Genomic DNA, 13,920 nt, shown 5'->3' with positions numbered 1-13,920 from the left:
GCTGCTTTCACAAACAAAGACAACTCCTTCATTTTGTCTTGCTAGCCTGACCTTCCAAAAGAGCCCGTGTCCCTCCATCACAGGATTCCAGTCATTGGAGCCCTTCTTTCTGTTGCCATAAGCCACCAGCTTCCAGCCTTCCTCTTCTTCCCCAGCCTCTCCTCCTTATCCCAATGCACTGCTTTGGCCTCAGGGCACCAAGTCTCACTCCTATCCTGCCATTTCATCTCTTTGTCTGCTTCCTTCCCTCAACATGCTTTAATCATAACATCCTCCAGCCTTTTACTTCCATAAAAACCAGAGGGAAAACATCCATATAAAACAAAAAACAGTACCTAAGGATTGCATTCAATGCCTTTGGTTTGGGAGATGGAGAAAGCAGTGCTTTACAGCACCAGAGGAATTTTTATTGACTTTCAATCCTCTTGCTTTCCAAATTAAAACATGAGCACACAGGGAAAAAAAGAAAAGAAAAAAACAACAGAAAAAATAGCAGAGATATGGCTGCTTTCTTACTTGCTCTTTTGCTGCTGGGAAATTACCATTGCAGCATGTGGTTTTACTAGCTTCTGGCAAGTTTTAGCCAATAAATTATAAAACATTGATTTAAGAGGGGGGAAGGAAGGAGAAACAAAAAAGGCAGCAATAAAACTGCTTTTAAGTAACTCCAGTGTAGGTGGTGCATAAACAGGATACGTCATGACTCACTGAAAAATTCTTATTGGACAAAAAAAAGGCAAAAAAAAAAAGAAAGAGGAAAGAACAAAAGCACAAAGGTGAAAGAAAATTCAGAGGTCCTTAGTTCACATTTTGTACTTGTCTTAGCTACCTCAATGGATTTTGGAGCTCAGTTCTTAACAGGCTACAAAAGCTGTCTGATGCTGACAAGCCACTTCTGGTGATCCCTGCAAGTAGAGAAAACTCTTTATTTTTGAAGATTTAATTTCTGCAAGAAAGTGAGTGCCACAACCCTCACCTTAATATTGTACCTAATACAGTGCTGAAGGACAGCCATCATAATTTATCATGTCTTTACCAAGTTGAACTCATAGAAGTCTTTTAATTTCCCCTCATAACATCATAATTCCATTTCCTTGGTCATTTCTCATTTATTCCAGTTTACTTCTGATAAACACTGAGCAGGGACCATGAACGAGACCCCGACTGGCACTGCAGGTTAACACAAATCCCTTGCATGATCATATCATCTTGGTCATCCAGAGTCTTCTTCAGATCAAACATCCTGAGTCTCAATTGCTTCATTCTGTTACTACTCTGTTTTCATGATCATTTAGGTCCTCCTGTAAAATATTCCCAGCTTTTCATCATAGCTTCTTATCTTGTTGGTACAGCAAATTTTATCTACACATACAAAAATAAATTACACTACATATGCATGAATCAGCTTAATTTGGCGTACTCTAGCATATATTTAATTATACTTGCCCCCCCGCCCCCAGAAAAAAACCAAACTTGCTGTTGAAGATAATGCTGCAGTAGTCAGACCAAACAGATCTGAAGTTACAAGAAACATCTGCCATCATCTTTTGAACATCTGGACCAACATAATACCTAAAGGCAGCATGGTATCTGATGAACAAAATCCAACCTACCAAATACTCGAGATACCATTTCTTGTAATTCTGCAAAAGAACGGCAGAGCAATAAACATCCCACCAAACTCATGAAAATTCCAAGTCTTACAAGTCTCCAAAAAAGGTAAAATGACAGTGATCCACCAATATGATCCACTAAAAACACACAGTGTAACTACCAAAGGCCTAAAACATAACATTACGGTAAGGCTCTCAATCATTTCTCTAAAAGTCTTTCCATTCCACCTTGGCCAAGCATCATCACCCTCTCTTCCTCATAGCTGCTCCTCATCTCCTCCTTCCTCTACTGTCCGGACCACATCCATCACCCCCTCCTTCTTCCAAAAGAACTGGGATACATTGAGGTCATTCCCATTTTGGCCCCACCTAGAAAACTCATTTGCCTGTTATCAGTCCCATTAATATGGACTTTACCCAAGGCCATTCAGAGATAATACAAAGTTTGTTCCAAACCACTGGCAGGAACGAACATTAAACTCAATCACCTTACTTCCCCTGTAAACAGATAGAGGAAACACAAATACGTCAAAGTAATTCACCAAGTCATGGGAAGAAATTCCAATTAAGGTGAGAAGTCTTAAGTATGGATAAGTAGGATAAGTATCCATGTGGAACAAAGCCAGTTTAAGCTGTTCCCCCTCTCCAATCCAATCATTCCTGCCTCTCACTGCAGCTTGCTCACCCTTTGGTCATATCACTGCAACCTGGAACCGAGTAAATGAAAATATCATCTTAAGAAAAAGTACAAGATTTATTTCTTTCAGTCAACCCTATTGGATAAGGCACCTTCCAAACATGGTGGCATTCCTGTTCTGTGCTCTCTAGAAAGTGATTAAAAAAAAATTATTAAAAAAATTATTTTTGTAGGCTTTTTTGGTTTGGGATAAAAGCACCATAACTGAGTACTTCAAAGCCTGCTCACTTTCTCAGGTTTTGCTCACACTAGATGTGCATATGTCACAGTTAATAATACAGATTTAGTATCGTTAAAAAAAATTAACCTAGCTTATCTTTCATGGGTAAGGGGTCTCCATCTTCTAGTAGAGACCTAGGAGCTGCAAATACTCCACATTTACCCCTCATCATCAGCCAACAACACTCCTTCCCTTCTGTTTCCATCAACCTTGCTCAAGAATCCATCTTCGTGCAATAACCAGAAGTAGACATCAGAAAAGTCTGATGATAACCTCCAGGCAACAACCCAGTGGGGATCTGCTCCGCCACAACCAAAGTTACAGCAATTTGTTATTTTTCAAAGCACTTTAAAATATGCAAGCCGAAACACAGCTTTACTTTGAATTTATCAAGATTCTCCATCCCATAACTCACACGATAACTCTTCCAGAATTATCTTCCAGATAATCAGTCTGTTGAGATGTGGGGATGTGGTTTGCATCTGAGGCTGTTCACAACTGTTAATACCACCTCTGTGTCCCAGTGTTGCCCTGCAACAGAGATGTGCTCCAGAACAAGTATGTGCACATCACTACAATTGTGCTGAATTTGCTTGAGTGAATGATATGGAATTTATGTTGGATTTATGCTTTTACATTACCCCCAAGAGGGGTAAGAATTTCACATGAATATTTCCTAACCTCTTTGACTGCCTAAGGAAGTGTTTGTGAAACTAGCTGCTCAAACATCAACAGCTCCTATCAACATTCCTTTTTTTTTCCTAACCGAAATGAAAGTTGTGACCTCAGAAATGTGCTTGACAACTCAGAAAAGCTGAGCACGGCACCCACCTACTGCATGGACCCCCCCTCCCCCCCCCAAAAAACACCCAATTTCAGGAGGTATTTGGTAGGAGAGCAGATACATAGAGAAAGGACTCAGCACGATGCTGTAGTGAGAACACACCTTCGAGTTTAAGATAAAATAGGGAGGAGATGGCTTTGCAAGCTTTAATATTCCCTTTTTTTTTCCCCCCAACAGTTATATTCAGAAAAATCCTTCAAAAATCATCTCACATCTAGCAAACCTAACTTGAAGTAAAAGGCTTGAACTCTTCTCTTGGTTAAGTTACAGAATAAATTATTAGACTAGTCTAAAAATACAATCAGACATTTCTCTTCAAGGAGCTCTTGAATTGATAATCCCACAACAAAAATTGGAAATAAATTTTTAATGCGACTAATTAACATTTTAGCTCACTTAGGAGCACTCAGTATCCCCTCACCTGAAAGTATTTAATTCCAGACTGCTGACATTTCCTAGAAATGCATCATAGTGCAAAAACAAGTTACGGTGTCGATAGAGCACAGTGCTCACTGGCCTGCCTCAGGTAAGAAACGTGATTACACCACCACACCAATCCCTTTCGGCCTTCCCATTTTTCACCACAGAAACCATTCAGCCATAATCTATTTTTGCTGCTGCTGAATTTAAGAGGAAGATAAAGGACCACTGTATGCACACGCTAATGGCCTTGATACTTCTGGTAGACATTTAACGAGCAAAGGGAGGCTCTGGAAGGTGCAGAACTACAGTGACCACAGCAGAGACTGGTGGTCTTAGTACATAACGAAGATCTTCCCCTTCCTATTCATCAGCTGGATTTTCAGAGGGGACCTAGATCCATTTGCACCTCCAAGGGAATGCCTGGGAAGATGATAGAGGCCACAGCAATGCAGTATTCACTGGAGCAAGCAAGCCACCAATGGTGCTCATGAGCCAATGAGCAGACGCTTCTTATTGCAACACAGCACCAGCTCACACCTCTACCATCCAAAGGGAGTGATAAAACACCAAAAATAGCCTCCCACCACATGCACCACACTGCCATCCTCTCAGCTAATCCCATATACATTTTAACAGTCTTAAAACAAAAACAGCACCCAATGTTCAAAGCGTTACATGAAGACTTCGGTACAGGTTCTAGGTAAGGGAAAATTCTGTTGTGCCAGAGTTCCTCCAGCCAATCTTAAAGCACCACCTGGTACTTTTATACAATTCATTCATGGGATCTCTGATCTCCAACAACACCTTCCCTTGATGATCAAGGGTCTCCACTGTCACCCTACTGTCCTTTTCCTGTCATTCCCATAATAAAAGACACCCTTTCTGCTGGCAGAGAGTACAAACAAAGCGAGCAAGCAATGCTAAAACATCTCTTCAGATGCACACACCTGGGCCCACACGTTTCTCAGATGTTCCGTGCAAGCAATTCTTTTAGACAGTCCAACTCACTTGCCACTACCATGCCTATTTTTACCCTAGAGGATAGCATCTTTAAACTTAGAGATTCAACTAATAACATTAAAATGACGACTTACCAGTCTCTCACTATCTTCTGAGGTTCTCTGGTAATGAGCTGCTAAAGCAACATAATCCTGTGCCTGCTTGTTACATTCTAAACACTTAAGTCCATGACGGATTAGTCTCAATGGGTCCGGGTAGAGAGGCATGGCTGGCTGTGTGTTAGTAGAAATTCCTACCCCGTTTCCTGAAGAAGCATTGGGTTTACGTGAAGGAGAGGATAAGTGCAAAGTCTGAGGAGTAGAAGATGCTGAAGAGCTTGCAGAAGGTGAAAACATTTGGTCTAAGGAAATTGGTTTCATCACCAGCTGAGAACACTGCATGATAAAGCCTTTGCTCTTGTGATCTCTTGCATGTTTAAGCAAGCTACACTTATTAAAAAAAAGTAGCATAGTTGAACACTGAGTGCACATAACTTCAATATGAACGCTTCGCCTACTATAGTGTTGAGTCAGGCTTTTCTCTAAGGCAAATGAATCCCCACATTCCAGGCAACAGTACCCAGAGGCAGGTAAATTAATACTGGTGTCAGGTGGAGGGCTAAGGTTTGGACTATATATTGGCACCGGATTGGCACTGTGTAGCACTTTGTTGAATGCCTCCACGATGACGGGAGCAGCTTTCTTTACTTGATGCACCAGCGGCACAGACATCTGTGTCACCTGAGGCTGATTTCGCCTCTGTGCAGATGACTTTGCTGTAACAGAAGCAGCAACACTGTGGGGAACTAAATTGAGGTTTGCCAAGTGCACAGCTTTGGGAAGGAGGCTGGAAGAGGCGGTCACGTTGGACGGCTGCACCACAATACCCTGCTGCTGGTGCTGCTTCTTGTTCAGCTGCTGCCCCACAACACCAACTTTTATGGCACCACCACCGCAGTTTGGCAGTGGAGATAAAGACACAAGAGACGTGGTGTTTGCAGCAAGATCTGCTTTCAAGCCATCTGTGTAAGGGCTCACTATGTTTGACAGCTGGATAGCTATGGCAGCCCCATTTTTGGTTGAATTCTTGCTAGCCTCGCTTTCCATAACTGCACTAGTGTCAGGGGAAGGGAAAGATTTGATAAATTCTTCAGCAGATGAGGTTTCCAGAGGCGATTCTTCCAAAGACTTGCCCAACTCATCACTTTCTGGCAAAATTCTAGTTACAGTTCTTTTAATTTCACCAGAGGATGTCTTGATAGTCTTGATTCTAACTTTGGGAATAGCTGGTGGAGAGCTGGCTGCCATGGAAGGAGAACCCTTCCCACTGCTGTCACTGCACACACTTCGCGGACTCTCAGGCTGCTTGCTGGCCTTCCTCACCACCTCCAAGGGGCTCCGTGGACTCTTTGGTGACTTGGGCATTTTTGGACTTCCCTTTGTCCCATCTTTAAAAGGACCAGGTTCCTTTATAAGGTTTGGCTGATCGCCTTTGGGAATACATGCAACCTTTTTGGCCTGAAGAGCTACCAACGCAGCCACGCAGGATGACAACTTTGAGTGAGTTGGCTTTAACCTCTGGCGAGGCGGTACTGATGAAGACAAGTTCAGCTCAGGCACAGACCCTTTATCTTCTCCTAAATTACTGTGAGGGAGCTCTCCAAACACCAAGCCTTCTCCAAGGAAGCTATTGGTATCTACCAAGTCCTTGCCTGACTCCACAAACCTCTCAGTTGCTTTGTCTTGCTCTCTCCTGCTCATTTCCTGCCTGCTCTCTGGCTGGAAGTGGATCTCCATCTTTTGTTCCTTTTTACAATATTGATCAAACATGCTTAATTCAGGCTCTGGTACTTTCCTGAAGTGATCCAATACTGAAGCTCCTGTTGGCATATACATCGAAGGAGGTGGAAAATACGGAGTTTGGGCATGTTTGGGTTTATCACCAATACTATTCTCTTTGAATGTATCCTCTGGCTCAGGGCTGGAAATCGGGCTAAACTGACTAAAAGTTGGCAAAGGCTCTGACTTGGACTGGTCCAGTTTTTCAGAGTAACTTCTTGAGCTATCACCATTAATAAAAGTCGACTCAAACTTCCCATAATTATGCACCAAAGCATGAGCCTCTGATGGCAGATCGGACCCACGAAACCCATTGTGTAGCAGTCCAGTCCCTAGGTGATTCCCCTCCTTTTCTGCCTCAAAGGACTCCTGGCGACTCGTGTTCTTCACAATAACACTCACAACAGGAGCATCGGAGGGGGGCAAGGAGTGGGATAAGGACACGTTCTCATCTATGCAGATTCCTGATGACTTCAGGTGATTCTCGTTCTCCTCCCCAGCTGATGGAATGGTCTCCTTGGCATCAAGGCTAGTTGGATCAGGGATGTCAAAAGCAGCCAAGAGGTCATCGAAGTCTGGGGTTTTCATGTCCCCCATGGTGAATGCTACAATTAAAAGCAAAATACTTTGTCAGGTATATTTCTCTCAAGGACAAACTTAGTAAGGTATTGAGGCAAGCAAGTCAAACATAAAAACCACAAGTACCCAAAACATTAACACATCTAGGGACATCTGCTGCAGACACTTCAGCTTCCATTTCAACTGCTCCACTGCTCCAAGACTGACTGTTTACACACAAAGATACCAGCTCTGTGGGGCCTAGCTTCCTCAGCACAAAGGTATTCAGGCCAAGAAAGCTTCCTAGGGAAGGGGAAATCACATTCTGTCTTCTGCAGGCCCACCAACAGCTGGTACCAATTCAAGCTGCAGCCACCAGGCTGTTTTCACCCAATCAAGGGTCTCCCACTAGCTTTAGTTTTTAACTGCTGCCTTGTCCTCACCCTTGAAATGCAGAGGCAGGTGATGATAGGAGCTGTTCAAATCCTGTTCTGCAACACAACTTGTCCCCTCCAGAGTTATTCAAGGCATTGCAAGCAAAGCAGTGGGAGACAGCAGCACCTCACCAACCCTGGTCCATCAAGTCCATGCAGAGGACATTCTTTCATCCATACCTTACAGCTCCAAGAACAACTGTCATCATAAACATCAACAGAAAAGATTCTGAAGTGTATTACTGCATTTGGGGTTGTTTTAGGCTTTTTTTTGGGGGGAGGGGGGGGGGGGGGGGAGGTAGGGAAGGAAGGGAGAGCTAAAAAGCAACAGTGACAGCTGATTTCTCAAGAGATTGTTGTATGTGAAGAATTCAGTCCTGCTCCAAGGAAGAAAGCAGGAAGTAAACAGGTGACCCATAAGAAATAAGCCTGAAAGGTGAGATGACTTCCTACCCAGGGCGATTTAAATAATACAAGGCTACAGTAAATTTTTCAGTACAACAGCTCAGAGCACTGTAAACCAAGCAGAGGTTATCTGAATCAGGAAGCAATCCTTAATTAGGTAATGATGCCACCAGGCAAAACTGCCCACAGACAAGAGTAAAGGATTGTATCCAAATCATAACAAGAAATGACGTTCCCAGACAGCTCTCCTCAAAAGCCCTCCAGAAGGGAGTGGGACTTAAACACCGGCCACAGAAACCTGCAACAACAATAATCAAGCTCTGAGCAGATCCATGATGAAAACTGACAGCACAGAATCACTTGAACATTTAATTACTCTAAGGAATACTGCATTTGCCTGCACATCTAACCAAAATATTGGTGCAATATATAGACTTCCTGAACATTTAATAAGCTATTATTTTAAGACATTTCATTTTAAAACCACATTTGTATGAGCTGATGTGTACAGGGAGGAAAAAAGTCAAGGAGCACCAGTTCCTGCTTGGCAAGGAGCACCCACAGGCATAGCAACTCCTGCCACACTCACTTGATTTGGGCTGCATCAGCACTGCCAAAGCCAGCAGCAAGTGTGGGAGATGGAGGGAGTGGCAAGAGCCCAAAAGAAGGGGGAAGAGCTGGGAGCAGAAGTACAGGCAGAGAGCAGGGCCTGGACAAGGCACGGGGGAGAAAAGCAGCTGCTTGATACCTTCCCAAAAGACTGGAAGTCACTCATTTCAGACTGCTTTTTTTTTTCCTTTTTTTTTTCCTTTTTTTAAATAAACTCAGTCACAAATAAAAAAGTTTGTCAAACATCACTTGGAAACCAAAGAAAATCTAACTCCACCTGGCAGACTGCTGGTGCTGGAAACAATTTCTAGAACTGGGCCAGGAGAAATCACTACAGCACAGAACAGGAAGGCACACTGGTCCTAGAGCGTTAGCTCAGCCATGCCTACAGACAAGCCTTGGGGGTGTTGCTTAGGTTAATCTACTCCAAAACACTCTATGGAGATTTACTTGGCTTAAAAGTGGCCTGCTGTGGTTTAGCTTAAACTTGTTCTCATTCTTAAATTAAACCACAAATATGAATGTCCATAGAGGGCTCTGCAACAATTTACAAGTCACACCCCGCAGCAAGGTAGGGCAACCGTGCCTAAAGTCCCTGAAACCCAGATTATCCATGTGCTTCCAATCATCAGCAGTTGATAATGAGTTTAGAAACAGCACAGATTATTACTGTTGGCAGGGCATGGAACTGAAACTTCTCTTTTCTTTGGGTGGGAAAACATGCGTGAGTTGGGCAAGAGCTTAGGCATCGCTCAGCTGCTGAGATTTCCGGCACACACATCCCTACGTGAGGAAGGCATTTCATTCTGTAACCAAGAACACCCAAGTTTTATATGCTGGGGAAAAAAAAAAAAAAATCAGCTTGCCAATCACTTTTGACCTTTCTCTTCCCACCCCCGCATACCTAACCACATCTCTGGATGAATTAGTATGCTAAAACACAAGACAAAACAAACCTGAGGTACCTGCAGCACTACAAAATAAGGTTTTGTTGGAAGAAACTGCATTTTCAGGCTCTTTGAGCCCATTCAGAGACTACTTTGTTTAAGTCTTCTCTCAGATAGAAAACAGAAAAAGTACATTGAAGAAATTCTGCCCAAACCTTCCACAAACTGGCCTGTTTGGAAAGCAGGAAGTAAGGACTTCCATCCTTACTCCATCCTTCCATTGCTAAAGACTTGCCTTAAAAAAAAAGAAAGCTCGGAAGCCAGCTTTCTCTCTCTATTTGGCTATAAAAGACACGAATGTGCTCCAAGACTTGCAAAGCAATGGGACAGAACAGTAAAGCAAGGAGTGATATAGGACTCACAGAAGGAAGTGCATATATTTCATGGTGCAACCTCAAAACAGCACATTTCCTCATGAGGCGGGGAACCTAGAGGTCTCCACGCCATCCCAGAAATCTGTGAACTTGCTCTGGGTGTCATGGCAAAGCCCAGAGCCTTCTGCTTCAGCCAAGCTTCAGAGAAAAGCTTCGGTTGGAGTGGACTTCAAAGATCACCTAGTTCTAACACCCCTGCCATAGGGAGGGTTGCAAATCACTAGATCAAGCACCAGATCAGGCTGCTCATCCAACCTGGCCTTGAGCACTTCCCAGGCTGAACCATCTAGAGCCGCTCAGGGCAGCCTGTGCCAGGGCCTCACTGCCCTCCCAGGGAAAAACTTCCCCTGACATCTAAATCCTCCCTCTATTCCCTCGTGTCCCAACATTACCTACTGTAAAAAGCTTATTTCTCTCCTGCTTATAATCTCCCTATAAATACCAGAAGGCCGCAATGAGGTCTCCCCACAGCCTTCTCTTCTCCAGGCTGAACACCCCCAGCTCCTCAGCCCGTCTCCATAGCAGAGGTGTGCAGCCCTGGGAGCATCTCCGTGCCCTCCTCTGGCCCCGCTCCAGCAGCTCCGCACCCTTCCTGTGCTGGGGGCCCCAGGCCTGGACGCAGTCCTGCAGGTGGGGCCTCACGAGGGCAGAGCAGAGGGGACAGTCCCCTCCCTGCCCGCTGCCACCCCTCTGTTGGTGCAGCCCAGGATGCCGTTGGCTTTCCAGACCCCAAATGGACACTGCTGCCTCGTGTGCGGCTTTTCATCCACCAGAACCACCAAGTCCTTCTCCACAGCACTGTTCTCAAAGAGCTCTCCCAGTCAGTACACAGTATACAATCTCGACCTCTCCACACACCCAGAGCCCCACACTGTACAGACCTTCTGCTCGCAGTGCTATTCCTGTGGGCTTTGGGAGATCCGCAGCAGCTCCTCCACAGACTTCACACCAGTGTGTAACATACTGCTCGAGGAGGAAGTTCAAGATTGCCACCTAATAGGAGAGCATGAAACTGCAATTACACCAAGGTTGGGCGCCTTGAAAGAAGGCAATAAATATTTATAAAGCCGCAAGACAACAGTTAGGTGCAACGGAAGAGCTCTGCCGGGGCTCCGTGGGCCGAGGGAAGGCAGGGATCTCCTGGAGGGGTGCGGGGAGCGCTGGGGATGGAGGAGGCCGGACGCAGCCCGCCAGCTGGCAGAAGGGGAGCGCGGCCGGCCAGGGGCTGTCAGAAGGAGCGCGGCCGGCCGCGGGGCCGCCCGCCGGGTTGCCACCCGCGCACCGGAGCGCTCGCACAGGCGCCGAACTTTTCGCAGCCCCGCGGAGGAACGCGGCGCGGGGCCGCGGGGTCACGCGTGGCACTGCGCTACGGCCCGCGCCCGGCCCCGCTCCGCCGCCCGCCCGCTGACAGCCGCCCCACGCGCGGGCCCACCCGACACAAAGGCGCGGCCCCGACCCGCCGCCCCCGCGCTGTCAGCCCGGCCCCGGCCCCGCGGCCGCACGTGGGCGACCCCGCCGAAGTTTGTTCGCCGGGGGCCGTTCCCCGCCGGGGCCGCCCCGACGAACGGACGGCGCGGCCCGAAACTGCCGCCGGCGGGGCGCCGGGGCGTCGGGCGGAACGCGGGGCTCCGGCTGCCGGCGGCGGGGCCGCCCGCCCTGCCCTGCCCTGCCCTGTCCGCGGGGCGGCAGCACGCGGCGGCGGTGCTCGCGGGGAAGGCGGAGGGCGAGCGGCGAGGGGCGGGCCGGGGCGCGGCCGGGCGGCACTCACCCACGCGGCGCTCCTCGACGAGCCCCGCCGCCACCGCGGCCCCACGCAGGCCTCACCCCGCACCGGGCACCAACGGCCGCAACATGGCGGCGGCGGCGGCGGGCGGGGCCGGGGGCGGGGCCGGGGCGCGGCGGCGCCGCCTCTCCCCCCTCCGCGCCGGGAACTGCCGCCGCCGCCGCCGCTGCCGCCGCCCCCGCACGGCGCGGCCGGGAGGACGGGGCGGGACGAGCGCGAGGGGTCCGCGGGGAACGCCGGGGGTTCCCGAAGCCCGAGCGGGCCGCGCCTCAAGGATGGCCTGAAGGAGGGCCTGCCCGCCGCTCTGCGTGCTGCTGCGCTGCTGCCGGCCGGCCCGCGAACGCTGCTCCCTCGCTGCTTTACTTCAGGCACCGAGGCGCGGCGGATCCCGGGGCGGATGGGACCTGCAAGGCAGTGGTTTGCTTGTATCCATACCTTGGAGAAAGGTAAATTTGAAAGGTGGACTCTTATAGTTCCTTATTCGGTGGGTAAGAATTTTTCACTCAGAGGGTGATGACGCACAGGAACAGGTTGCCCAAGGAGGCTGTGGATGCCCCATCCCTGCAGGCATTCAAGGCCAGGCTGGATGTGGCTCTGGGCAGCCTGGGCTGCTGGTTGGCGACCCTCACATAGCAGGGGGTTGAAACTCAATGAGCATTGTGGTCCTTTTCAACCCAGGCCATTCTGTGACTCTATGATATGAATACGTGGGATGGTCGCAGCTGGAGGGCTGTGCTCAGTGGCTCCATGACCAGGCGGAGGTTGGTGATGAGCGGTGTGCCCCAGGGGTCCATCTCAGGATTGGCACTCTTCAACATCTTCATCAACAACACAGATGATGGCATTGAGTGCACCCTCATCAGTTTGCTGATGGCACTGAGCCGAGTGCTGCAGTGGATCCAACAGGAGGAAGGGACGCCATCCAGAGGGACCTGGGCGGGCTCACAGAGGGGGACCACGTGAACCCAATGAGGTTCAACAAAGCCAAACACAGGGTGCTGCACTTGGGTTGGAGCAATCCTGGGCATGAGTACAGATGTGAGAAGAACTCCTGGAAAGCAGCACTGCGGAGAAGGACTTGTTGGTTCTGACAGCACGTCTGGCAGCACTACGCCATGACCCAGCTGTGGGCATCCCTGTCTCCACTTCTTGAGGTGCCTCGCATCTCTTTAACTTTTTTGTGCAAAAAAAACTGCTCAGAAGGCCCACTGCTAATTAATTCTTCTTAATTCTCTTTCAACTATCATATCCCACAGCACCATTTATATCATTTTATTTATGACTCTGTTAGATTAGAGGACCTGGACTTCCCATCTTCATGCTTTCTTTTCACACATGTAAGTAAGGTGTTAGATTTATTCCCCTGGAGCTTCTGTAGGATTCCTTGACTACTGATGCTAATTGCTCAGTGACTTTCTTAACTATAAAACACTTGGGTACACACTATTAATTCCTGCAGATAAAAAATAAAAAGAAGTTGATTGTATTAGCTTGTGCTTGGTATTTTCTCTGATTGCTGATGTATTCATAAGCACTGGTGAGGCCATGCCTGGACTGCTCCCTGGTGCAAGCCCAGCAAAGGCCATTGGGGATGATGGAGGAACTGGAGCCTGACTGCTGTGAGGAGGGGCTGTGCCTTCAGCCGGGAACAGAGGAGGCTCGAGGGGATCTCATCCATGTCCATAAATGCCCGCAGGGAGATGCAGGGAAGACAGAGCCAGGCTCCTGACAGCTGTACCAGCACCAGGACCAGAGGCGCTGAGCATGAGCTGAAGTGCAGAAGATGACAGTCCAAGAGGAAGGAAAGGACAAGGGAAGTTGTACAGAGAAAACACTTTCAACATCACAACCAGTACCTGTATTTGTAGCACACCTCTGTGAAAAGATACTTGTGAGCTGCAGGCTGTAACTGCTAGGAGAGCTGACATTTCTCATATGGTTATAAAAACCTGCCACAGTCCCAAACACGTTGTGGCTTGCAGGAAAGCCACTGTAATTTGAATGATTGTGCTAATTAAGAAATATAATGCCAATGGGAATTTAGCTCTGTCTCAGATGGCCAAGGAGGAAAAGCAGCTGTTGAGTGCCTGGCTGGGAGGTAATTCCCCCAAGCCAGCTCCCCCCACAAGTCAGTAGAAATGCAAAAAGGCTCAACAGATGCTGCAAGGAGCAGTGC

General features: G+C 47.9%; 2 protein-coding genes across 3 annotated transcripts in view; one reads left to right on the top strand and one right to left on the bottom strand.

Annotated features, from left to right (window-relative positions):
* ZNF592 (zinc finger protein 592) overlaps nt 1-11,820 on the bottom strand; it is a 33,838-nt gene extending 22,018 nt beyond the window's left edge. The window contains exons 1-3 of one of the 2 annotated variants that reach the window (XM_413721.8): nt 11,730-11,820; nt 10,843-10,954; nt 4,892-7,239 (exon numbers count right to left, since the gene is read on the bottom strand). In XM_413721.8, the coding sequence (XP_413721.4) occupies nt 4,892-7,231 (2,340 nt within the window). In that variant the 5' untranslated portion in view covers nt 7,232-7,239; nt 10,843-10,954; nt 11,730-11,820. Of the gene's footprint in view, nt 1-4,891; nt 7,240-7,635; nt 8,805-10,842; nt 10,955-11,729 lie in introns of those variants that run through there. The other variant, XM_040706545.2, reaches the window with a different exon arrangement.
* LOC124417128 (translation initiation factor IF-2-like) lies at nt 11,128-13,230 on the top strand. The gene is made up of 2 exons (XM_046899322.1): nt 11,128-12,190; nt 12,423-13,230. Exons 1-2 carry the CDS (start codon nt 11,128-11,130, stop codon nt 12,440-12,442), a joined length of 1,083 nt encoding a protein of 360 aa, XP_046755278.1. The 3' UTR covers nt 12,443-13,230.
* Nucleotides 13,231-13,920: the final 690 nt, after the last annotated feature.

The sequence above is a fragment of the Gallus gallus genome, chromosome 10, assembly GCF_016699485.2.
Source record: "Gallus gallus isolate bGalGal1 chromosome 10, bGalGal1.mat.broiler.GRCg7b, whole genome shotgun sequence".
NCBI classification, from domain to species: domain Eukaryota; kingdom Metazoa; phylum Chordata; class Aves; order Galliformes; family Phasianidae; genus Gallus; species Gallus gallus.
Note: the sequence above shows the minus strand (reverse complement) of the source record. Positions and strands in the feature narration are given on the sequence as shown.